The sequence below is a fragment of the Adiantum capillus-veneris genome, chromosome 6 (assembly GCF_014529385.1).
Source record: "Adiantum capillus-veneris isolate H3 chromosome 6, ASM1452938v2, whole genome shotgun sequence".
Classification (NCBI taxonomy): domain Eukaryota; kingdom Viridiplantae; phylum Streptophyta; class Polypodiopsida; order Polypodiales; family Pteridaceae; genus Adiantum; species Adiantum capillus-veneris.
The window spans coordinates 127,455,092-127,482,730 of NC_140936.1; the positions used below are offsets into that span (position 1 = coordinate 127,455,092).

General features: G+C 44.4%; 1 protein-coding gene across 4 annotated transcripts in view; it reads right to left on the minus strand.

Annotated features, from left to right (window-relative positions):
- Positions 1 to 27,639, minus strand: part of PAS1 (FKBP-type peptidyl-prolyl cis-trans isomerase family protein) — a 128,824-nt gene that overhangs the window by 58,409 nt on the left and 42,776 nt on the right. For all 4 annotated transcript variants that reach the window (XM_086514779.1, XM_086514778.1, XM_086514780.1 and 1 more), the window contains one exon: positions 11,938 to 12,022. In XM_086514779.1, coding sequence (XP_086370905.1) covers positions 11,938 to 12,022 — 85 coding nt within the window. The remainder of the gene's footprint in view (positions 1 to 11,937; positions 12,023 to 27,639) is intronic.

Below are 27,639 nucleotides of genomic sequence, written 5' to 3' on the forward strand. Positions count from 1 at the left end.
TTGATCCCTTAAGCAACTTACATGAACCCCCAGCAAAAATGGTTGTATAACCCTGTGCATCCATCTGGCCAACAGACAATAGACTCTTCTTGATGCCTGGTACATACCTTACATCTTTAAGCATAAACTCTTGGCCATTGTTTAATGCCAAGCGCACAGTGCCCATTCCTTCAATGTCACAAGCATGGTTATCCCCAAGGTAAACCTTGCCATACTTGCCTACATGATAAGAAGCAAAACACTCCACAGATGGAGTCACATGAAATGAGGCACCCGAGTCTACTATCCAAGACTGTGTAAGGCCATCATTTGCACTTAGCAATGCATCAATGACATCTCTACGTGAGATAAGCATGTCTTCTGCATTTGCTACAACAAAATCTGAGGGGCATGAAGCTGCAACCAAGATCTCCTCACTGTCGGATAACTCTGTGATAACCACACTAGAGGATACATTGACAGTCTCCGAATCCTTGGAGGAGGTACCTGCTGATTTTTCCCCTTTCTTATCCTCTGTCTTCTTCTTCTCCTGTGATTCCTTCTTTCTTTCCTGCTCTTTCTTGAAATACCTGCAATCTGGCTTCTTATGGCCTTTTCTGCCACACTGATAACAAGTCCCATCCTTATCCCTAGACTTGCTTTTGCTCTTGTTTTGAGTCTTGGTACCTGTATTTTGCTTCTGACTTCTGCCTCTCGCATTGTAAGCAGAACTGCCACCTTCCCCACCACTAGACTTGCGTCTAATTTCCTCATTTAAGATGGAGCCTCGCACTCCATCATATGTGAGGTTGGGGCTATTACTCAAAGAAACCACAAGTGTTTCCCAAGAGTCTGGCAAAGTCATCAACAAAAATATGGCTTTCAACTTGTCATCAAAAGGTTGAAGCCCAGTATCCTGTAGCTGACTCATAACACTGGTGAAAGCACTTAAGTGCTCAGAAGCCGACTTGGCTTCGTCAAGCATCATGTTCACCAGTTTGCGTATCAAATGCACCTTATTCACAGGGGTGGCATTCTCATAAGTGGCCTTCAGCTTATGCCAAATTGCATGTGCAGTGTCCAAGCCCTTTATGTCCACCAGAATGTCATCGGTCACAGCCATTTTGATATAGGCCTTTGCCCTCTTGTTGAGTTTGGCCCAATCCTCATCCAGCATATCCTCAGGCTTTACAGCCAAAAGGGCGTCCTCACAATCCTTGAGGAACAAAATCCACTGCATCCTGTCCTGCCATAGGTCGAAACCTGTACCGTCAAATCACTTGATTTCCATCAAGCTCTTGACATCAGACGACGAGGAAGTAGAGGCCATTTGCACGGATAAAAATGCAACAGAAAGTGTCTACACAATCTAAAAATTTTCAGTGATCACAATGTACCGCACGTTGCATACAATGTGCTGAAAATTTCAGCAATTCACAAGTATCCCCAATGCGTACTTGCATAAACCCACAAAAGGCGTACATAAACCTCAATTTGTGTACATAAAAACAGTCCAATTCTGAATTTTCTGCAAATTTACTGTTTTGGCGTATCAATTTGCATCAAATGGACCTGTTTTGAGTGGGAAAAGCAAGGACACCTGCGTTTTGCTGTTTTGACCTGTAATTTTCTGGTTTTTACCTGTTTTGACCTAATTTCAGCCTGTTTTAGGCTGTTTTGGGAACCCTAATCACCCTAGGTGACATTGGAAGCAAGGGGCTTCGTGATGAAAGCGGAAATTTGACGCGAGAGAAGCCTTTTGCCTGCTGTCCAGCCACCTACGCATAGCTTCTGAAACCCTAATCTGGCTCTGATACCAATTGTTGAGCGCGCGGCGGTGTGTGCAAGTGAAAGAGCACGCGAGGAAGTGCAGTGTGTGTGCAGAGAGGGGTGGCGAAAGCCAACAGGAGAGGAAGCGCTAGCGAAACAAAGAGGGAGAGAGAGAGGGCTCACGTTTTTAGGGAAAACTCAATAAGTGAGTTTTGGGTTTTCCCACTTTTACTATAAGTGACCTTTAAAAAATGTGTCCATGTTCATATTGAACCTAGACAAAGTATAAAAATGTACAAAAAGGGGTTATTTAGGCCTTTAACCCAACATTTAAGAATTCTCTTAAGGAAATTCTCACTAATATTACTTTAATTCCGCTACAATCAATGTTATTAGCCATATTCCGTTACACGAGGACTTTATATCATGCCTTTGGAAGGGTGTGATGTCCTCTGAGGAATCCCTTGGTACCACAAGAACAACGCCGTCGTTGACTATCGGGCTAAGAAAGCGACTTTGACAAATGAGAAGGGCAAAGAGATTGTACTTGACGGAAAATGTACTTGACGGGAAAAAAAAATTAAAGGCAAGTCCGTCCCACTTAATGAAATCCTTACTCGATGACGATAGAAGGTCAAATATGTTTAATCTCAAAAAGAAACGACAAGATTTTTCTGCAAGCTCAGGGTACTGTTAGAATAAAGAAAGAATTAACTAGAACAGATTTCCACATTACGAGGATCCATGATATACTCGACAAACTTCAAAATTATACTTGCCAAATTAATATGAAGAGTGGTTATCATCAGATCTGAATTGCTCCTGGAGACGTCTACAAGACAGCTTTCAAAATTGTACTTGCCAAATTAATATGAAGAGTGGTTATCATCAGATCTGAATTGCTCTTGGAGACGTCTACAAGACAGCTTTCACAACGACTTTTTGCATTTTTAGAGAGAACCGATCATTTGTGGGTACTTTCTTTGACAACATTATCGTTTTCCCCAAGAATGAAGCAGAACACATACACCACACGTTGTAGGTTTTCTAGGCACTACGGAAGCATAAATTGCTTATAAATGTGAAAAAGAGCGAGTTTTTTTCTTTGCCTGAGATACAGTTCTTGGGACACATCGTCTCAACAAAAGGGGTAAAGATGAACCCGGCCAAAATTGAGACTATTGGCCTGATTTGGAGAATGTTCATGAGGTTTGACGCTTATCTAGGCTTGTGCTCATAAAAAAAAAAATTCGAGAAAAAGATCCTTCTATTAGTTAATGAAACCGAAAGAAATACCGAAAGGGGCACCCATCTTTCGGGCCAGTGCATTTGGAAACGGGACTTCGCCGCTTCGTGTTGACTCTCTCTCTCTCTCTCTCTCTCTCTCTCTCTCTCTCTCTCTCTCTCTCTCTCTCTCTCTCTCTCTCTCTCTGCGCTCAATTGTTGCACTTTCTGTTCCTATGTTGCTATTGATTTCTCGATTAGGTGTCCAAGCCTATTAGAGTGGTATCAGAGCTCAAACGATTCTTCTCCTACGAATATCCGATCCTTTTCTTGCAGGTTCTAGCAATGAATCCGACAAAGAAGACACCAATCCACCGATTGAATGGGAAGGTGAAGAGCACTCCACTCTTAGTAGAGAAATGGAAGGAAACAATAGAGATTCAAATGGAAGCAAACCTCCTTCCGAAGAATCAAGAGAGGACAACGGCATTGGAATCTCGACAAAAAGGAGTACAAGTGTTACTTTAGTTTGACAGGTGTAAAAAACAAATGTACTCCAAGGATCCAAACTATGTGAAGAATGAAGAATCACCCGCATGATGAGTTCACTCTCAATGGCAAAGAAGGCCATCCACGCATCTATCAAGTCGGCCATGAAAACTAAAGGAAAGCCAGTGCAAAAAAAGAAAAAATTGTACTCGCAAGAAGAGTTTGACAAAGCTCTTGAGCAGAAGATCGGTCACATGATGAAATCTAGAAAGCACTCTCGAAAGAAAAGTAAGTCGAAGGATTTTCCTCGTTACTTGGGTCCGAAATGGACTTTCAAGGCCGCTAGTGGATCCAAGAAGCATGTTCGTCAGTTCTTGTATAACATCGACGCTCGCTGCTGCTCTCGTTCACCTACGCGCCCCCCTTTCCCCATCGCCCTGCGACTCCCCCTTCGCCATCGCTCCCCCCTCTCTCTCTCTCTGCTTGTGGGTTGTTCTAAGCCTACTAGCATCTGTTTCAGCACCCTCGTCACCCTTCACAGCAGCAAATACAAATGGAGGCTCATGCTCCGCCACAGAGGGACTCTGACGAAGTCCCCCTCGACCGATACTGCAGTGCCCACCATTCGACTTGCTCTGTCGCCAACAGAGCAAGTGAGCCTTGCAACAGAGCTGGAGCGCCTCCAGGAAACCTCTGTTATCTGCAAGATCATTGGCAGTAAACCTAGCAGAGGCGAGGTGCGCACCCTCCTACAGGCTCGTCTCCTAGCAGAGGTGGGAAAGATCATCAACATTGAACATACACCTTCTCGGGCGGGCGTAATATCAAATCGAGTTTGAGACTCCCAAGATGGCTGTGAAGGCCATTTCAATGAACCCGCTGTCACGGGACGGGCACCATGTGCCAACGGAAAAGAACAGACTAAACAGACTTTTAGCATTTCAACAACAACAACTGAAGTGAAAGTGAGAGAGCACACGCGACACGGAGTGGCGGAATTCCACCCCAGTGAGAGCATTGGCCCCAAACCTTGGCGCCCCTTTCTGTATTTCTTTATATTTTTTGAACTTTGTACAACGCCGGTACTCCATCCTCTGCACCTCTCGCAGCATGCCAGAGAATGAGCCCTTGGCTCATATTTATAAGCCCTTGGCCTATGAAAAGCAGTTTACAACTTAACATGAAAATCTATAAACTCAAAAGCATATGGCCCTAAAAGCACTAGCGCTCAAAAGCTACCAACGCGTTTTGCGGAAATCCGTACAAGCGACACGTCAGCACAGCCAACACGTTTTGCGAAAATCCGTACTGCTGCCACGTCATCACAGCCAACACAATTGCAGAAATCCATACAGATCTGCCACGTCAACAGCTCTTCGTGTGTGTGTGTGTGTGTGTTTGTGTATGTTTGTGTGTGTGTGTGTGTGGCTTACTTTATTTTAATGCCTTTATGTCACGGGGTCCCATAAGTTGGTGGGAACTCTTCTTTAAAAATAGCCACCCAGCAAGACTTTGTAGTTGGTAAAACTTCTTCTGCTGCTTCTACTTCTTCTTAGGGTTTAGGCCCCTTGGCCAGGATCTACCAATTGGCTCCGTTCTTCAGTGACTTGACACGTCATCAGTTTGTGACATCCCCCCTTCTTGAAAGAAAGTAATCGTCCGTGATTACAGCATATTTGCAAAACAACTCTAGCTAGCTCGAAATTTCTGAGGGACAATCCGTTTTCTCATTCCAAATCGGAGCTCTTGATTTCTTGGGTCGTTGGTTTCCCAGAAGAATCTCATCCAATAAGGAGCTTATTCCATATCGGAACTCTTGATATCGTGGGTCATTGGCTTCCCAGAAGTATCTCATTCAATAAGGAATATTCGGTGGTTGGCATACCACAATGCAACACAAATGCTCACATATGCAGGTTACAAGACGCAACTAACAGCGCCATTGTGCACTCCCTCGAGACAGACGGTCTGCGGTATGAAGCTACTCAATGACTACCTCGTCACTCCCCCCTGCAAATAACCTAAAAAGGTTCGGGCCATGAGTTTAGAGGACTACTTATGAAGAAGCGTATGCTACAACCATAACTTGCTACTGTAGTGGGTAATCCACGTAGCAATGAGCATACTTGATGATCGTCGACTATCAAAATACCCATTCTCAGTAGAGAAACACAGAGCAACCGAATACATCTGAAATAGAGATTCTCATGTCGGAATATCAATGCGCACAAAAAGGCGCTCGAGTGAGATATCTCAAATGCCAATTCACTTCCTGAAAAGAGAATTGACATCTCATTCGGGTTAGGAGAAAAAAATTTGAATGGTAATCAACTCACCTTGACAACAAGGTTTGCATCCTCACGTGTTATCCATGTACCCAAAAGTGTACATAATACTCATGCTGTGTTAGAGCATCAATGAACTCGAAAGATTTCCTTCCCTTTGTAAGATTCTCAGAGTGAACACTCTCAACCAGATGATTCCTCGACTTGTCAACTTGGTTCCAGAGCAAACCCGCTCATCAAGTAAACTGGGATTCAAACTTGGAATTCCGCGAGCACAAGCCGTAGCCGGCTCTTGCTCCTTCCCACATAAAGAGAGTGTGCATTCACTTGTGCGAAAGGCACTACCATATCTTCCCTTACCAAGTAAGGAGTGTAAGCTTATAGGGTACCCAAGCTTGATAAAAGCTTTTCTTTTCTTGAAAACTCGAAATGGTTCCTTCATAGTGTCCTACCCACAATAGCAGGTAATCTGTTAGGAAACTATCGGATACTAGATCAATCGGTATCCTTCCGGATGGTTGAGCTTGCATAAAGCAATGTTTCAATTCGATTCTACTCTCATAAACACGTGAGAGTGATCGATCCTAGTTAGATATGTGTATACCTGTGCGTAAAAGCAATACGCAATTTACGAGTCCCTCAAAAATTTAATTTGATCAAAGACATGTCCTCTCACTTAGAGTTTGAGGGTCTTTTGTTCAAAAACTTAGGAGTTAGATTGAATTCCTGCACCCCAAAAATTTCTCCGCATAGCAACGTATCCTTTGAGGAGAGGTAACAAAAATTACTTGTTTCTGTGTTTAATGGTTCCCGTCCCACTGTGGGGATTAGATTCTATGTACACTAAGGTGTACACTTTCAGCTTGTATTGCTCACTCCACCATCGGCTGCAAAGTATCTCGCGGATGCGTCTACGAAATTCGAACAAAAGTCCTTCGTTGAATTTTTTCATATTTTCTTCCTCAGAGAGGGTTCAAGAGTGGAGCCACCTTTGAAAGAGTGAACCAATACTTGTTCACGTAATCCGAGACTCGCTCGTGCTCCTATTGAACAACCGATCCTAATCTTCTTTGATGCCTTTCTCGAAAGCGTAGAGGAAAAAAAATTTGTCGGAAAATTCAACCTTGAATTGAATCCAAGTCGTGTTTTGAATTCCTCGCAGAGCTTTGGTATACTACCAAGAACTTGCAATCCCCTTGAGGTGTTTGATCACATGCCTCATCTTCGAAGCTTCTCAGAAATTGCCATTTGCAAAGGCAACTTCAAACTGTCGAATGAAAGCAATAGCTTTCGGGAAATCTTCCCTTCCGTCAAAAGTATCCAACTTGACTAGAGTGTTCCGAGGTCTAAAGACCTTCATATCCTTCCCAAGATGACAGGATTTCTTGGCTATGGTTCCGGATTGATGTTAATGGATATTTTCTGGTTTTTGAAGGATCTTGAGCATTCCGCTCCTCAAATTCTCTAGGTTCTTGAGCATCATGCTCTTGTCACCTTCTCAGAGAATCCCAAGTCTTGTCGACTTCTTGCAAAGAGAAATTTTCCCAACTCTGCAAGCTTTTCTACAGGGCTTAGGGTTCCGCCTGCTTACTACTCTCTTGGCTTGTCATGACTTCTTCCCATAACTTCCCAGAGTCATCCTCCTTTACAGAGAAAGAGAGGAGACCATGCTCTGATACCACTGTCACAAACGAGAGCGCATAGCAATATAGAATATACTCGGATAAATATAATTTATCACTTAATACTGAAGCCAGAGGATATAGAGAGAAATAGAGAGAGCGAGAGAGATAGAGAGTGAGAAGATCGACACAGTACTGGGAACCAGAAGATGGGCTGGTCCACCCCCCCCAATATAGTATCTTTATTACTCAAGAGAAGTCTATACAAGCACTTGAACCAAACGTATTACCACGTTCGTTCTAGAATAAGACTTGATGGTTCCCAGAAGCCTCAGCTTCCATCCTCAGGGCAAAGCTCTATTCCTAGGAACTTCCGTTCCTTATTCTGAATCCTCAAGAATCTAAGTACTCCCCTCTGGATCTCACCTTCCAGACTCAGGGCATGGTATCCCTGCAACCCTTTTCCGGCTCTGCTCCCAGAGTCCTCTTCCTACAGAATAGCTCTGCTTTCTCGGACACGAAGTCCTTCCTTGGGAATCTCAAGTTCCTAATCCCACTCGAGAGTCTATCGCTCTCAGGTTCGTGAATCTACTTCCCAATCTCGGGTACGAAACCCTTGGGCTGACCTGGCTCTAGTTCCTCATAGCACTTTTCTCCTTCACAGGCTCGTGCCTTTTTCTATTCCTACTCCCTCACGAAGAGGAATTACACCTGCAATCAAATACTCAGAGATCACAACATGAAAATCATTACCTTTGCAATCTCGACGCTCGAAACGTAGTTCGGTTCTCAAAAAGCAATTTTCCGGAAAAAGTTCTCGTTGCAGAGAATCCTCTCTCCAAATCCTGCACACAAAAGAGGTGTACTCTCGGGTTCCTTCTCGTAAATCAGCCCCATCCTCATCATTTATGGGCTAAAAACAGAGAAAAACAGCAACTTGTCTCGATGGATTCGACCTTTGTAGGCGCTCCTTCACAATAGTACCCGCCTAACTGGTCTTGGCCACATCTGGTGCACTCGGAGCAGCCGTGGACTCACCGGCGGTGTCATCTTCACCGCTGAAATCTGCAGCAGCCCATCCTTCTTACTAGCACTGGCCTTTTCTCTTGCCATGTGAATGAGAAATGAAATGAAATGTTATATTAACGTCTTCAAAAGGCCAGAATGACCTATGAGACCAAACTGATACAAAAGTGGTGAATCTGTTACAATGCCTGGGTACCTTAGTACTAAAGTACTAGGTGTGAAAAGTGTGAAAGTAAATGTGAAAAACTAAATACAAAGTATTAAATAAACTTCTTAGGAGCATTCTGGGTGTCTGGCTAGGATGCTTTTAATCCTTTGTTGTAGTCTCCTCCGGTGAAGTGTGCTTCTGCCTCTTGGTCTTGGTCGTCTCGATTTCCTAAGCTCAATCGCTCTGTCAATTAGGGTGCCTTTGGTATGAATGTGGGTACTCCTTTGTGTTGGCTGCTGGCCTCCTGCTTCCCCTTCCACTCCTGCTTCACTCGATCCGAAGAAATCTGTGATCTGCCTCTGAGGCTGTAGTGCTCTTTGTCTTCTCATTAGATTATCCCTGTGCCGATGTAGTTACAAGCCTAAGCATCTTTGATCTTGGTATTGCATGATTCTATCTAGAGGTCCAAAGCCTTCTTTAAAGAGGCAGTGAAAACGCCCACGTATCTCGTAGTATACTGTGCAGTGGCATATGTAGTGTAATTCTGTCTCCGGCTCCATTCCACATAACTTGCAAATTCTGCTTTCAGGTGGGATTCCCCTAAATCTGTCAAATTCAATTTCCAACTGGTGTGAGGATGTACGAATCTGACGAATAGCACATCTCAAACCATGAGACAGGTGGGTATCCATGTAACTCGGGCGAATCACAAATCCATCTTCAGATAGTTGTAGGAAGTTTTCTTTGTAGTAGGCCATCTTCGTGCCCAGTTCTTGTGTAGGGTCTACCCATGTCCTCTTAGTATCCAACTGTATAAGATCCTGTCGGATGATTTTATTAATCTCCGTTCGTGAAATTGCCAGTGATGGAGCCTCAAGTGAGTATTGGAAGGGGGGTAATCTTTCCATACTGAACCCGTGTCTCTGAAACCACAATGACAGTTGCGCATACCAGCATGATGTATCCCCTTTCATTGCCAATTGTTGAGATGATTCGAGGGCCAATCTAGTATATCGGCAGTTATTTGTATCCCACAAACCATGCATAAAGGACACTGATCAGGTAAGAGCTTCAATTTCTATCGGAGGGGCCGCTAGTTCCGCACGGGTAATCACGTGTGGTGCGGAAGCCTTGGCTCTAATCAATCGGGAAATCATAGATACCAAAGGTCTCTCCATTGACTTCCAATTATCTTGATGGTCCCCAAATCTGGACCCCATAAAGCATAGCCGAAGCCACCATAGTATCAAAGAGCCACAGTTTTGTTCGTGGTTCCTGAACTGCACTTGTGAACACATCCTCTCCAACCCTCCCAAGGCCGCAGAGGCTCTAGATAATCTAGCATCCGCTGCTTTCTTAAGAGTAAACTTCGGTCCTGCAAATACCACCCCAAGGTATGTGTATGCATCTGTGTACTCTAATGTATCCTGGCCATATGCAAATGTAGGTGCCGATCTCCTAACCCACTGCGGTGTGGTGTTAAACACCATAACTTTGGTTTTACCCAAGTTTACCGACAATCCACTGTCCTCCGCGAATTTATGTAAAGCATCTAGCTGCCTCTGCATTCCATCTGGTGATTCTGCTATCAATACAATATCATATGCATACAACAGCAAAGGGATCCATGACCCTGCAAGTTGAGCACCTCTGTCACCTTCTCTCTCAATGTAATCTGATACCTCATCTATGTACATACCAAATAAAGTAGGGGACAGTGGGCATCCCTGCTTTACTCCAACGGTGGAATGAACAACGTCAGAATCCCCTTCTGGAGTACGTACATAACCAGTTACTGATCCGTATAAGGCCATGATCCCCCAAATAATCTCTTTGGGGACCCCTAACTCTTGCATCCTACGCATCAGTCTGGCCCTTGGTACTGTATCAAAAGCTTTCCGAAAATCCACAAAGCAACAATACATCCTTCTCCCGTTTGCTCTTCCTTCCTCAATAATGGCTCTGAGCGTAAGAATATGATCTAAAGTGGAATAACCCCTTCTGAATCCAGCTTGTCCTGTTGCCCTTATGCCCTCATTCTCTGCCCATCTGAGAGAGAGAGAGAGAGAGAGAGAGAGAGAGAGAGAGAGAGAGAGCTTTTAGAATAGGGAGGGTCTTGCCGGTAAGGATAGGGGAGGGGAAGGGGCACCAAGAGAGGGAGAGGGAGATCGCTGAAGAGAGAGAGAGAGAGAGAGAGAGAGAGAGAGAGAGAGAGAGAGAGACCATGCGCTGAAAGAAAAAAAGAAGAGCGCAAGGTAAGTCTAGGAATGCCTAGGGGATGATGTTGGGTAACCTTGTGAGCCTGTTTACAGGGCCTCTTTGCAAGACAAGTCCATTAAATAGTAGCATGAGGCCATGCATACCTCTCTTTCCATACATGGCATAGATGAATGTTTTTACACTTTGGTGGGCATCGCCAACAAGACTTCATGGGTAAGCGCAATTGAAAAATAGGCCACAGTTTAAGAATTTGATATAGGGAGCTAGAGTACTCCAACACAAGGGGAGAGTCGGTGGCTGTAATCCACTCAGTCAGCGCATCCATGGGTTATTTCCTTATTCCGATACAACAAATAACAAGAGGAAAGTCTACAAGGACATAAATACCACCTATCTCTGCCCAAACTTGTGGTACTATTTAGAAGAAACCTTATCAAAAGAAAGCGAATTGGATAAAGTGAATCCAACACAAGTTAAATTAACACATCAAGCAAATCTTGTGCAAAATATCTACAGTTCCGTAGCTAGAAAAGGTGCCATGTAGCCCTTCTAGGATTATGGAAGCTTGCCCCTCAGTGGTACGCCAGAGATCCCTAGAACCCTAATCGTAATATATGTGAAAGAAATCGTCTACCTACTAGCACTTCAGATACAACCCGCACAAAAGATTAGTGACGTCTTATAGAAAACACTTACTCCATCCTAGTGCAAGGAGTCAAGCCAGTAAGTAAAGAAGGTTGCGATCTCAAGGAGTAGCAGTTGACTCACCCAAGATAACTTTGGTCTTCTTCTTTTGAAACAAAAAGTTTACATTGCTTGATACATGTCAGAGCACATTGTTTTGAACATTTTCCTCCCAAGTCTACAAAGCTAAGTACACTAGTTTGAGGATACTCTTCAAGGCTTAAATGCTCTGCAAGTTGCAGTTGGGAGCAATTCATCTCATCTTGCTTAGAGCTTTATGGAAGGAAAGTTTCAGATCATTATCCTTTAAACAACAGTGTATAACCTAGTAACATGTTTTTAAAAATAAGTAGACTTTTCTTGAATCACATCTCCTTCTACAAAAGTTATGGTGTTAAGACTACATCAATAAGCTCCCTGGAAGGTTTTTACAAGCAATCCTAGCAATACAAACCATAGTCACAGGACGAAAAAAAGGAACTTCACATACCTCTTTCTGTCCTAATGTAAAATGAAAAGGCTCATCTTTTTGCAAAGGTACAAACTCTTCATCTGCAGACATCCTCCATCGCAACCTAAAATAAAAAGGCCAGAGCCGTCAGCTGAAAACATACATAAAGTGAAAAACTGCATATATACACACAGATAGATGACAATTCCTCAAAAACACAGGTCTGTATCAAAGTCCCAATTAATTGAGAAATCAAAGTGCCATTTAAAAGATGGACATTGGCTGATTTTTCTCTTGAACACCAAAAGCTCAGCATAAGTTTAGTAGTATGCATCTTTCAAAACTTCTTTGCAAATAGTAGCCCCGGTAGTTTTTAGTTGTATGTTTTAATGAGACTGCTGTGTAGGTTTCCTTCTTGCTGTCTAGTTCCTTCTAATAGGAAAAACACCATAATAACAATTTGCTTCCCATCTCCTATCCATCACGACTTCCTAAGGGTCCCACTTCCAAGTCTGTTTACCATCTCTGTCAACTATGATGGAACCCCTCTAAATCTGCACCAAGTTAACAGCGAAACTTTTCAAAACCTTACTCAAATTAACCTTTCAGTTTATCCTGCAACTTTTTTTTTTTTTCCAAGTTGTGAGATATTCGTTTGATCATGAACAAACAAATCAATTTGACGACTCGAAGAGCTAACCATCACAGATACGGACCTTAGTAAGACCTACACCACATATGCAAGCACCTTGGGAGTGACCTCAAGCAGCAGCCAAGCAGTAAACAATGCTCAGAAATACAATTCTAAATAAAGCCAAAAATCTAAGCTTGGTAAGTACTAAATAGATGATATTTGAGCATCAGATTTGGTTGGCTGTGTAACCCAGTATCTGTATCAGATTGAGGAGGAGACTGAGATCTACACCTGACAGCTCGCCTGCACACATACCAATTAGTCTATACCCCATGTTCGCAGTTTGGGAATAGTGTTGCAGCTTTAATTTTTTTTTCCAAGTTGTGAGATATTCATTTGATCATGAACAAACAAATCAATTTGACCACTCCAAGACCTAACCATCACAAGTACGGATCTTAGTAAGACCTACACCAACATATGCAAGCACCTTGGGAGTGACCTCAAGCAGCAGCCAAGCAGTAAACAATGCTCAGAAATAAAATTCTAAATAAAGCCAAAAATCTAAGCTTGGTAAGTACTAAATAAATGATATTTGAACATCAGATTTGGTTGGCTGTGTAACCCAGTATCTGTATCAGATTGAGGGGACTGAGATCTACACCTGACAGCTCGCCTGCACACATACCAATCAGTCTATACCCCATGTTCGCAGTTTGGGAACAGTGTTGATGTAGGATGGCCTAGCTTATGAGAGCTGACTTCTAAAGTCAAAGAAGGTTGCACATATTTACAAGAAGGAGCTCTTAGCGGTGATACATGCTTTGAGTTCGTGGAAGTATTATTTGCTTGGTGCATTTACAATACACATTGCCATCAAAGTTTGTGTTACTTCTTGTCTAAACCGAAGTTATCCGACGAGCAGATTGTTGAGGAGTGCAGTGTGCGGAATGCGTGCGTGCGGTGCAGTGTGTGCGTGAGGGAAAGGGAGAAAGAGAGTGCAACAAACTTGGACACCCCAAGTCAAGATTATGTCGCGACACATTAGAGATTCACTTCAAAACACTTCACAAGTTTAAGAGAGAGAGTCAACACGGCCCGGCGTAGTTCTGTGCCAAGAGAGATAGGCCCCAAAAATTGGCGCTCCTTTCGGTATTTCTTTTATATTAATCTTTGAGCAAAGTACAACTGCCCACGGGTGCTCGCTCTCAAACTCGCGTCTAGATGCTCTGAGAAGTGAGCCCGTTGGGTCCATTATAAAGGTTACAAAGGGATGCCAAAAGCAAAGCCCCCAAAAGCATTAAACTCAAAAGCAACTTCTCCCAAAAGCATCTTGGGTAAAATCTGCCAGTAAAAGCAGTCAGCGCTGTTTTTGGAAATCCGTACAGCCAGCCAACGTAAAATGCGGAGAATCCGTCCAATACCACATCAGCTGCTCAGTGCGTTTTTCGACAGTCCGTAAAGTCAGTGTAATTTGTGGTCGTCCGTACAACAGCCATGCCAGCATGCTCTTCGCTTTATTTTAAAACCTAGTGTCCCTTTTTGGCACCTCGGCAGTTGTCCACAAGTTGAAACAACTATATAGTCGTGCCACATCATCAGTTTGTGACATACCCCCCTCTTGAAACAACTGTAATCGCCCTTGATTACGCCTGCAAAACATCCAGAGGCCATAAACTGTCTTAGTAGACGTTGACTGTTAGTACCGACGCACTAGACACGACACATCTAGCACTTGTACAAAGACGACAGTCACATCACATGACAAATCCCAAAAAAAATCATTCCAAATCTCAGATCATGACTGCCAGCAACGTATTTCGTAATCGCATCTAGATCCATTCCGGACCTCACTAATGCCCGATTAACTAATCCTTATTGCGATCATGCCTATAGAGATTTATGAGACAGAAATGCTGCAGTCATTTCATCTTTCAGTTCCTCACTCAAACAAGTCAAGTGAGAGAGTACAAATCAAGCATATTCAATTTCGGGAATTCCGTTTCATAAAGTCATACAGCAGAATACTTATAAAGTCATATAGCAGAATATTGGTCAGCCCATTAGTATCCCTGAAACCCAAAGGGGACATTAGTGACCTTATTCAAAATCGAGGTAATCTATTGACTAAGGAGCGGAGTGACTCCCCTCTTGTGCAAACCCGCAGCACCAAATTCATCCTTGCTGAGTTCTGGGTTCTATCGGAGTAGACTATGCTAAACCAAATGCTTCAAGGTGAAGGTCCAAAATCAAAGGAGTATCTACTAAGTCCTCCTCCTCCATCCACTTCGCATCTAACGCCATATAGTTCTTGAATTTAACCAAGAACCGCCGAATCACTTTACCTTTCATCTTTCTTTCCTTGTGTGCCAAAACCTGTTCAGGAACGAGTATCTCTTCGCTTTCTTCCACTTCCGGTTGCTCATGAGGCTCCCCATCAACTAGCACATCACCTTTAAAAGTTTTCAAGAGACTCACATAGAATGCATTGTGAATCTTCCAAGTATCGGGCAGCTTGAGTCGAAAGGAGACATCATTATCTTTTCTTTAATCTGGAAAGGGCCATAATACCTTAAGCTAAGCTTTGGAAAAAGCCGCTCCTTTCCCTTTCGTTTCCTTACACATGCCTTCTCATAACGTAAGAGCACCCAATCGTCTTCCTTTAATTTCAAATCTCGTTGATGTTGATCTGCTGCCTTCTTATGTCGTTCTTGATATTTCAATAAACGCCTCCCAGACCTTGGCAAAAGCAGTGTCAAAGTCCCTCGTGTACTCGTCGACTTCAAAAATCTGCTGCCTTCTTATGTCGTTCTTGAGATTTCTCTAAAGCCTCCCAGACCTTGGCAAAAGCAGTGTCAAAGTCCCTCGTGTACTGGTCGACTTCAAAAATCTTATCTCTAGTGCTGAGAAAGGGTGGAACCTTCGGAGCACCTTTAATTATCTCAAATGGTGCCTTCCCTGTCCAAGAGTGAACCGTGTTATTGTAGGCAAATTCCACCAAAGGCAAAAAAGTTCCCATTGAGTCTTCTCTGCAGAGATGTAAGACTTCAATAAATCCAGAACAACTGAATTTGCAATCTCAAATTGCCCATCTATATGCGGCTAAAATGATGACGAGAACAGCAACCGTGTGCCAATGTTCTCTTAATATCCCTCCAAAACAAACTCGTGAATCGGGGAGCTCTGTCGGAAACTATTGTCTCAAGCATGCCATGTACTCGAAATATTTGTGCAATGAACAATCTCCTTAAATGGTCCGGCTTGACTGTTTTCTTCACTAGAATGAAGCAAGCTTGCTTGCTAAATTTTTCAATGACAGTCCAAATGCCATTGTGCCCAGTCTGTGTCTTCGGGAGATCAAAAATGAAATCCATTGCAATACTTTCCCAGGGAATGGGTAAAGGCTGTAGTAATCCTTGTGCCTTATGCCTGTTAAACCTGACCGTATGGCATACTAAACAAATGCAAACAAAGTCGTCCACATTCTTCTTGAGTCTCGACCAAAAGAAATAACGCTCCACACCTTTCAAGGTGGTGTCAATGCCGCAGTGACCCGTAAAAGGTAAACAATGGCACTCAGTCAAAACCTTTTCCCTCAACGGTTGTGTAACACACAACATCGTTTTCTTCATCAAGTAGCCATCCCGTATAGGATATCTTGGCACTATCTCCCCATTCTGTATGCGAGTGAAACATCGAAAAAATCTGGATCGGTGGCGTACTGATCAACCATATCCTCGAAGCTTCTATGATGAATCGCGGAAATAGCCAAGACTAGGGGCTTCTGAGACAATGCATCTGCCACTAAGTTTTTTTGTCCCTGAGCATGAACAATCTGGAAGTGAAATTGTGACAAGATATTAGCCCACCGCATCTGCTTTTCCAAAAGCTGCTTCTGTGACAAGAAGTAGCGTGAACTCTGATGATTAGTAAAGAATGTGAAATCGGCTCCGAGTAGGTAATGTCGCCACTGAGTAAGAGCATGGATCACTGCCAATAGCTCTTTCTCATAAATCTGTGCTATCGATTCTGGTCTTGAAAACAATCTGCTTTCATAGGCAATCACATGGCCTTCTTGCATTAAGACCGCTCCCAGACTACGACCACAAGCATCACAATAACCTTCGAATGGCTTTTGCAAGTCTGGCAAAGCCAACACTCGTCCTATAGTCAGTTTTTCCTTAAGTGTCCGAAAGGCAGTCACCTCTGTCGATCCCCACGAGAAAGGGACTCCTTTCTGAGTCAATATGTGCAAAGCAGAAGCTACCTCTGCAAACTTCCGAATGAACCGCCTGTAATAGGAATACAAGCCCAAGAAGCTTCTAGCTTCATGAACATTCTTCAATTTTGGCCAATCACGGATAGTCTCAATCTTCGCTGGATCCATCTGTACTCCTGCTGCTGAGACGATGTGTCCCAGAAAGCGTATCTCAGGCAAGAAGAACTTGTTCTTTTTGGCATTGATAACTAATTTGTGATCATGCGATGCCTGAAAGACCAGTAGCAGATGGTGTCGATGGTCTGCTTCATCCTTGGAGAAAACTATAACAGCTTGTCGAGTGTAATCTTGAGCCGCACCCCCAATTTAGGTGAAATGAAGTTGGCCTTGGCTCCTCCATCAAAAAAGATAAGGGCTTCCTGATCTTTCACTTTGCCCTAAGCTCGGCAAAGTTCTGTAGTTTAATCTATCTGGCTTGGGTCGGTTCCCATGCAATCTGGTTTCATCTTGCCTTTTCTGCCACGTTCCTCTGCTGCTCTAGAAATGTCTAGCTTGTCTTCAGTCTGTCCTTGTTGTGCCTTTTTCAGGCACTTTGCGGAGATATGCCCTTGTTCCCCGCAACCAAAACACTTTCCCTCTTTAAGATAGTTAGCCCTTTCTCTAAGAGTCAGGCGGGATCGTGTATCTTTCTTTTCTTGGGGACTCTTTTTCTTTCTATTTTCATTGTTTGAAGTCTCTCTTGTCCTTTGACTCAAGATTTCATCAGTGGGTAGGTCATATCCCCCAAATGTATCGAGAATCCCCATTTTGCATGACCCATTAGAGTTCGACTTTTGTTCAAGGCAATAATCTCGGATCTCTGTAGGGAGTCCGCAGCAAAACCGCTCAATCTGTTCCTTAAAGGTAACCTTCTTAAACGGAGAGGTTGGTAGAAAAGAATCCCAAAACCTCTCGCAATATGCGTCCAAAGAATCTCCCTTGGTCATCCGAAGCTGATTCCAAGCGGTTCATACATCTCGTTCGTACTCCCGAGTCAGCCAAGAAGAAAAAAAGAGCCGTTTGAATTTCAACCACTTGACTGGGGCTTCTTTCCTGAGAAGAAGAGTAGACCACCATGTTCGAGCATTTCCTTTTAGAAAAGATACAGCCCTTGTAACAAACTGCTGACGTGTCAAAGCCTAAAGAATGGAGCCAACTTACAGATGTGACCGGGGAGCCTAAACCCTAAGAAGAACAAGTAACAGAAGAAGTGTCACAAAGTCATGACGTGGTTGCCCGAGAGCAGAAAACCCTAACCCTAATTTCTGCCAGAAACCCTAACTGCTGAAACCCTAACCCTAAAACCTGCAAACCCTAACCCTAAAACTGCAACAACGTGGCTGATTTTCGAAAACTACACTGGCATGATGACGTGGCAGGCTGCACGGATTTCTGTGATTTACGCTAGCAGCTTTTGGCATTGCTTTTTGGACCAGAAGCTTTTGAGTTTGAAAGTTTTTCATGTAAACTGCTTTTTGGACCAGAAGCTTTTGAGTTTGAAAGCTTTTCATGTAAATTGCTTTTTAGGCCAAGGGCCTTTAAATATGAGGCTAGGGCTCATTCTCTGGCATGCTTCTTGGAGAAGGTGCAGAGTCTGGAGTACCGGCTTGTACTTTGATGATGCAATATAAAGAAATACAGAAAGGGGCGCCAAGGTTTGGGGCCAATACGCTCTGGGTGGAATTCCGCCACTCCGTGTCGCGTGTCGTCTCTCTCTCTTTCAGTTCAGTTGTTATTGAAGTGTTAAAAGCCTATTCAGTCTGTTTTTTTCTATTGGCACATGGTGCCCAGCCTTGTGACAGTGGTATCAGAGCATCAGGCATGTGCTTTTCTAAAAGCATACCGGTCCTACAAAAGAGCAGACAGAGCTATTGGAATTTGATTCGAGGTATCTTCGCTCTCCAACCCGGACTTATTAGCCACTCCCACCCTTACTTCATCGCGCATCGGGCGCGCTCACGTCTTCACTGCAGTGTCTTACAGGGCATAAGCCAATTAAGATCACTTGCAAGAGAAGGATCCAGATTTGTTTCAAGTCACTGTTTTTTTTTCTCATAAGCAGTGCTATGCAGATGTTGATGTCTACAACTACCATGCAGCATACTCAAGTACTTGGCAAGCTTTCAAGAAAATTTTTGCATGAAGTTATATGGTTTCTGACATCTTCCTTCGGAGTGCAACTTCTGGCAGAGTGGGGTATCTTGAAATGCTTGCCATGGAAACCCTAGCATATTATATCTTGAAATTTCTCGACATCTCTCAGTAGATGTCTCTTCACGATCAGATTACCTAGGAGGTTCGGTGTGATTGCTATCTCTTGGGACTACCATCGCCGCTAAAGAAACACTGTTTGTCCAAGAGTTGATGGACCATGCTGTGCTCGGCTACGACCTCATGGAAGGAACCTAACCCTAATTTTTGGTACAAGTTTCAAGATGGAAAGTCAGTCGACTTTTCGAGCTCGACTGATGTCAAGATTGCTTTTTAAGTTTGAAATCTGTTTGAGAACTTGTTTGGTGATCCTGTTTGAAGTTTGATTGAAATGGATGGTATCTGTTTTGAACCTGTTTTGGTGCCGATTTGAATTGTTTGACTCTCGTTTGATACTGGTTTCAATGATTGGTGATTTTACTCCTGGGTGGAGAAGTGAGAAATATTGTTTTTGTATTGTTTGAACCTCGAAACGACGCTGGCTGATGCTTGGGGAGCGTTTCGTTGTATGCTAGAAAACCTCCGAACGACGCAGGCCGATGCCTGGGGAGAGTTTGGTTGTATGCTTGAACCTCCAAGCGATGCAGACTGCGGTCTGGGGAGCGTTTGGTTGTACAGTCCTCTGAGCTCATGGCCCGGACCTTTTTAGGTTATTTGCGGGGGGAGTGACGAGGTAGTCGTTGAGTAGCTTCATACCGCAGACCGTTTGTCTCGGGGGAGTGCTCAGCGGCGCTGTTTGTTGTGTCTTGTAACATGCATATGTAAGCATTTGTGTTGCATTGTGATGTGCCAATTACTGAATATTCCTAATTGGATGAGATTACCTGGGTATGTAATTTTAGTGCATCAAGACACCCATGGAAGATCAGTACAGTCTGGGTGTGATGGCTAATTTTACTACGCCGGAATATCAAGAGTTCCGATCTGGACGAAAGGAGAAGCTAACTCCTTGATCAAAAGAGCATAAAGGAGAAGCTAACTCCTTGATCAAAACAGCCGAAAGGAGAAGCTAATTCCTTATCAAAACAGCCGAAAGGAGAAGCTAACTCCTTGATCAAAAGAGCAGAAAGGAGAAGCTAACTCCTTAATAAAAAGAGCAAACTGATTGTCGCTCAGAATGTCCCAACTCCCTCGGAAATTTTTGAGCTAACTTGAGTTGTTTTGCAGATATGCTATAATCGAGGACGATTACTCTCTTTCAAGAAGGGGAGATGTAACAAACTGCTGACATGTCAAAGCCTAAAGAATGGAGCCAACTTACAGATGTGACCGGGGAGCGAACAAGTAACAGAAGAAGTGTCACAAAGTGATGACGTGGTTACCCGAGAGCAAAAAACACTAACCCTAATTTCTGCCAGAAACCCTAACTGCTGAAACCCTAATTCTGAAAACCCTAACCCTAAAACCTGCAAACCCTAATTCTAGAAATCCTAACCCTAAAACTACAACAGCGTGGCTGATTTCCGAAAACTACGTTGGCATGATGACGTGGCACGCTGTACAGATTTCCATGATTTACACTAGAAGCTTTTGGCATTGCTTTTTGGACCAGACGCTTTTGAGTTTGAAAGTTTTTCATGTAAACTGCTTTTTGGACCAAAAGCTTTTGAGTTTGAAAGCTTTTCATGTAAACTGCTTTTTAGGCCAAGGGCCTTTAAATATGAGGCTAGGGCTCATTCTCTAGCATGCTTCTTGGAGAAGGTGCAGATTCTGGAGTACCGGCTTGTACTTTGATGATGCAATATAAAGAAATAACGAAAGGGGCGCCAAGGTTTGGGGCCAATACTCTCTGGGGTGGAATTCCGCCACTCCGTGTCGCGTGTCGTCTCTCTCTCTTTCAGTTCAGTTGTTATTGAAGTGTTAAAAGCCTGTTCAGTCTGTTTTTTTCTATTGGCACGTGGTGCCCGGCCTTGTGACAGCCCTCCTAATCTTGGAGTGCTCTAAGTAATGCCCTCCAGTGAAGGCTATGTCAAACTGCTCGATGACGGCCAAAGCCCTTGGAGCACCTCGGAATCAAGAAAAGGATTCAAATTTTATCGATTGTCCACCCTCTTTGAATTCCTTTGTCTTCTTGCTCTTCTCTTCGAGGGAGTTGTATTGGTTGGCTCTGTAAAAGTGCTTCTTCTTCGCTTAAAATATGTGGTCGTTGGAGTCCAAACTGTCACAGGATGACTCCTCCGTAGAGCTATCAAAAACTGGTCGAAATCTGAGTTTTTCTTGTTCTTTGCTTCTTACTTCGCTTCTTGCCCTTTTTGTCCTCCTCACTCGAGTCGGAAAAGCTAGAAGAATTGTCAGAAGAAGAGGAAGAAGAACGGGGTAGTCCTTCAAAACGCACATGCTTCTTCTGCTTTCTTGCAAATGCAAAAGAAGATTGACGGCCTAAGTAGCCGGGGTAGTCAGTCCCCTTCTTGCGCTTCTTCAATTGCTTTTTCAATTGATTCTTCGGGTCCAAAAGCTAACTGATCTGGGTCTGAACCACCTCTTAAAGTTCTTCTTCTGTAAACATCCTCGGAGTAGGAGGTTTCTTGATTGTCGGTTTGATTGGTGGTTCCGTCGCTTTCTGCCACTGAGTATGCAATTCAGCCATGGACTATTGAGTCAAGAATTTTGCAAATTGGGGATCTTTAGCAAACTGAAGCATCTGTTTTGTGCACCCGTCAACCTGTTGTTGACGTTGCATGTCCAAAAGTTCATATTGTGTAGGCCGAGGTGGCTTGTACTCATCTTCTGTTAAGTCGTTTGAATTTTGTGCGTTGCCTCCTCCCGCCTCGGCGGTTGTAGAAGAGGTTGATTGGTTCTTTTCAGATCCCATAAGTGTCGCAAGAAGAGAAATCGGCCGAGCTCTGATACCACTGTAACAAACTTGGACAACCCAAGTCAAGATTCTATCGTGACGCAGTAGAGATTCACTTCAAAACACCTCACAAATTTAAGAGAGAGTCGACACGGCCCGGCGTACTTCCATGCCAAGAGAGATAGGCCCCCAAAGACTGCGCCCCTTTCGGTATTTCTTTTATAATAATCTTTGAGCAAAGTACAACTGCCCGCAGTTGCTCGCTCTCAGACTCTGCGTCCAGATGCTCTGAGAAGTGAGCCCCTTGGGTCCATTATAAAGGTTACAAAGGGATGCCAAAAGCAGAGCCCCCAAAAGCAAGCAACTTCTCCCAAAAGCATCTTGGGTAAAATTTGCCAATAAAAGCAGTCAACACCGTTTTCGAAAATCCGTACAGCCAGCCAACGTAAAACGCGGTCCGTACAGTGCCACGTCGGCCAGTAAGTGCATTTTTTGACAGTCTCGTACAGTCAACGTAATTTGCGGTCATCTGTACAACAGTCACGTCAGGATGCTCTTCCCTTCATTTTAAAGCCTAGTGTCTCTTTTTGACCCCTCGGCAGTTGTCCAAAAGTTGGAACGACTTTATAGTCATGCCATGTCATCAGTTTGTGACAGAGAGAGTGCAAGGTGCTGTGTGGGTGGAGCAAGGCTCAAAGTGAGCTTCCCCTTATTCTCTGTATATGTACAAGAATAAGGTCAGTGGACGGCCGGACACTCGACGTCCGGCCCCAGACAAAGACACAACGCCTTTACCCCCATCAACCTCCCACTTAAAGGTAAATGTGTCAATAAGTGGGTGCTACTAGCTAAACTACTAGTATGTACAGGAAAACTGGTGACACTCTCAACCTATGCCCACTGGCTCACTCAGTCAATCTACATGCAATCGTATAGGCTCTAGGCATAGGCGAGCGTACGTACCCACGCTAGAGCCTGCATGTACATCCCGCAGACAACTCTATATGGCCTGCAAAACTCCACTATGCATCATGTTAGTGTCAGTCATCGTACAACTGACAATCCCTGTTGCAAATGCTCCCACTGCGGCTACTAGGTCGGACCTCGACACTAGTAGATCATACATGAGACGCCCAAACGCTAACGAAATCTGCGCAAACCTGGTTGTCCTAGCCCCCCCTGTGCTATCTGCATGCACTCCATCATCAGGACTACTCATCGCATATGGATGTGTCAACGACACTGGGATGGCTACGTCCCTCTCACCCATAGGCGGAACTCCGTCTCCTAGCATCAACTCATCACCCTCTAGCATGAGCATATCAAAGAACTCCATGTCCGGCATCTCTCCCTGTGTCGCTAGGGAGCAGACCCGCTTTACCTCTACCTGCACAGACTCTGACAACAATTGTTGTGTCTCACTAGAGCACTGTCGCTCTATCTCTATCTCTATAGAGTCTACTGGCACGTCCTGCACACCTAAATGCTCTGTCTCGTGAGCATGGTGGAGCTCACCCGCGAAAGAGACGTCTCGTCTCTCAAAGCATGCCAATAACAAAACTGAGACCATACCGTTTCGAATCTCAGATACATGCATATAATTACCAAGCCACTGCGAGCTCCTTTGGCAATCACTAATGAACCGCAATGCATCTGGAAAGACTGCTCTCTAAGCAGTGTCTGACATCCAAAATCTACTAACTATCTCACTGAGATCAAGCTCCGTCTCAGCTGAGAAACATAGCGCACATGTTGTAGGCTGTAGCGTATATGATGCACCATTGGGCAATGACAAGCAAATATCTCCTACAACGCGCCGAACCATCGCCAAGTGCACACAACCAAAGCTCCCACTAGAGAAACTATTGAACCACTTACGATGCGGTGTGACGTGGAAAACTGCATCCTCATCTAGCAACCAACGGGAAGGTGTGTCACCTCTATAAGACATGTAACGAGGAGGAACGCTAGAGGGAAACGTGATATCATCGTCACTGGCATATGAAGCCACCGCTCTAGAATGTATTAAAACCTCATCTGCATCTCACATACATCTCTGTTGCTACCTCATATGTCTGAAACTGCAATGTCTAATGTGCCCTGTGTGACCACAATGCCAACATCGCATGCATCGGCAACTACGAGACCGCCATCGCTCACGAGTCATCATTGTCGACTCTTAACTGTCACACATATCTACTAGCTATATGCCAACAAACCAAACTAAGACGAGAAATCCTGGGAGAAATCTGGCACAGTCTCCCTTGTAAACTGAGCAAAAAACTCAAGCACAATCTCAACCATAAATCGTACCAAACTGGCAACAAAGTGGGAGATCACTCGACCACTACACGATCATGAAACCCATGATCAATCGCATCAAAAACGACACTCCCATATGCATAAAACAGCTCTATAAAACGTCCACAATCAGCAAGCATAAACAACATCACTAAACCAAGTGAGCCAAGTCTGGAACAAACAGCTCAATTGAGCGTAAAGCGCATAACCATATGCACAAGTAGTGAGCAAATAGTGCTCAAAACACATCCCAAGTAGGCCAGCAAAGATCTCCCAAAAACTCTGTAGAACCTATGGCTATCTGTCTGTAGCCACACGAGCATATGTAATCCTCACTCCTGCAAGAGTGAGGACAAGAACACTAGTCCGTGTCCAAGCTAACAAAACTGTCAAAGTGGGAATCAAAATTCGGCCACTAAACCATCAAAGAGTATATTGCGAATACATGCAAAACATGGCAAGAATCTGGGGGCAAATGGATAGAGTTTCCCCTGTATTTTGAGCATAAACTAAAAAGACTCACCAAAAAACGCATAAAAAATAGGCACTCAGTAGCGAAGTCCACAATCTAGTATACATCAACGGCCAAAACCCTGTCAAACAAGCTCACTCCTAAACAAGTGGCTCCATGGACTTGAACCTGTCCAAAAACACTATACTAAAACCACTCTCTAGAATGCCCCCCACAGTCATACATGAGCACTACATGTGCCGCATAACGTGCACTGGAAGGACTGCGCAACCTGAGAGAAAACCGCCTAGAAACTGGCACACTACCTCGTTGGTCGGAAAAGCACGTCCACCGGAAACCAAACACAAAGCACAACCTATGGTCATAAACATCATCGCAGCGCCACGCTCGCGAGAAAAACTACTCTAGAATGGTCCATTGGAGTCACTATGCATTGGTGTGTGTGGCCAAAAGGGGGGGGGGGGGGGGGGAGCAAGTCGATGTTAAAATCGCCGAGGAGACCTCGTCGGAGCCAAGCCACTTTGGGATGCGGGCTAGAGGAGAGTCGATGCCGCTCTCTCTTGCAATGTGGGAACCGCGTTGCAAGGGACAAACCGTCGGAGCATTTTGCGTGGAAGGGGAGTCGGTGGCGAGGCTACGCCAGAGGGGAGCCAAAAATGCCCTCTCTCGCTCTCGCTTTGTTGAAGCCGAGAAGAGCGGTCGATGTTGCCTTCTACCGCCGGACGGCAGTGATTGCCAATGCCATAGCCGTCGTTGCTCGAAGCCAATGCCAAGAAGATGTCGTCCGGGAGAAGCTCTCTCTACCGGGATGTCCTAGCTCTCCGATGCAGAGAGCTAATGTGAGAGTCAACTGCAGTCGCGGGAAGAAACTAGCAAAGCGGATGCCACTGCCACAAACCAGAGAGAGGATGCCGTCGTCGTCGAGGGCCAAGACCGAGCACAAGCCCTCCTCATATGTGTATATGCAGCCAAGAGCATTCTAGCTTTCCGTTGTCAATGTCGGCTCTTCAGTCTCGCTCGCTACCGACCGTGTACGCACTCTTAGATGGAAACCAAAAAGAAATCAATTTCTATTTCCTGCAGAACTGTGTGTGTGTGTGCGCGCGCGTGCACGCACCACCACACAGTTTCCTTCTTCTCTATCTCCTCCCTTGCAGCGCTTCTGTTAAAGCTTTATTCTTCAAGCTTTGCAAAGCTTTACTCAAAGCTTTTCCTTGCTCACAGTCCTTCAATTTGCTTTGCTTAATTCCTTAAGCTCTCAAGCTCACATTTGATTTGACAATTTGACAAAGCTTGCTACCTTTCCCTTTGAGGTTTCAATTTTTCACTCCTTGCTTGGCTTGCCTCCTTCAAGTACTCAAGCTCTATTGCAATTTCACCTGTAGATTTCAAGTTCTCCAAATTAGCTCACAAGATCTATTCTCTGCACACTTATTGTGTCCCATTTCTTGCAGAGATGCCCTCAAGATCTCAAGATTCCCTCCGATCCGACGCCGCCGTGCCGGATCTACCACCACCAAGCTCAAGCTTCTATAGCCAAGCTCCGTCGCTTCCGCACCTAGCTGGAAAGCCATCGCACACATGCCGATCGCCAAGCTCTGATACCGGTTGAAGAGTGCAGTGCACAGAATGCGTGCGTGCGTGCGGTGCGGTGCGGTGTGTGCGTGCGGAAAGGGGAGAAGGAGAGAGTGCAAGATGTTGTGTGGGTGGAGCAAGTCTCAAAGTGAGTTGTCCCTTATTCTCTGTATATGTATAAGAATAAGGTCAATGGGCAACCGGACACTGGACGTCCGACCCCAAGCAAAGGCACGGCGCCTTTAACCCCAACATAGATGAAATGGGCAACTTTGTTGTTGCACTTTTAATTCCAAACTATATACATTGAGGGCAGGAAAAACGTGGTTGCAAATGCATTATCTCTGTAACAAACTTGGACACCCCAAGTCAAGATTCTACCGCGACACAACAGAGATTCACTTCAAAACAATTCACATAGACGACACGGCCCGACGTAGTTCCGTGCCCTGGGGTATTGGCCCCAAAGACTTGCGCCCCTTTCGGTATTTCTTTTTATATTAATATGTGTTCAAAGTACAAGAGAGTAGGCAGGCGCTCACTCTCAGACTCTGCGTCCAGATCCTCTCAGAAGTGAGGCCTAGCCCACTTGTTTATTGGTACAAGGGATGCCCAAAAGCAGAGCCCCAAAAATCTCTAATTCAAAAGCTTTAAAGTAAAAGCTTCAACTCAAAAAGCATTAAGCCCCAAAAGCTGGCCAACGTAATTTACGCAGATCCGCACGGAATGCCAAGTCAACAAAGTCAGCGCGTTTTACGGGCGAAAATTGCAATGTCAGCAATCAACGCAATTTGCGGAGGTCCGTACAATCTGCCACGTGTTAGCCTATCGCGCCTTATCCGAGCAGCGTGCAAAACAGACAGAGGCCTTAAACTGTCTTAGTAGACACTGACTATTAGTACCGACGCACTAGACACAACACATCTAGCTCATGTACCAATCGACAGTCACATCACCGGACATCACACGACATCACTTGACATCACAGGAAATCACATGACAACTCACATTCAAATTCATTCCAAATCTCAGACCATGATTAATCAGCAACATATTTAGTAATCACATCTAGATCCAGTCGGGACCTCACAAATGCCCGATTAACTAATCCTTATTGCAATCATGTCTATAGAGATTTATGAGACCGAAATGCTGTAGTCATTTCGTCTTTTAGTTCCTACACTCAAAGAAGTACAAATCAATCAGTTTCATTTTCATTTTCGGGAATTCCAGTTCATCAAGTCATACAGCAAAATATTCTCAGCCCAGCAATATCCCTGAAACCCAAAGGGACATCAGTGACTCTACATCAAAATCGGGGTAATCTGTTGACAAAGAAGCGGAGTGACTCCCCTCTTGTGCAAGCCTGCTGTACTAGATTCACCCATGCTGAAATCGGGGTTCTATCGAAGTAGACTATGCTAAACCGAATGCTTCAAGGTAAAGTTCCAAAATCTGAGGAGTATCTGCTAGGTCCTCCTCCTCCATCCATTTCG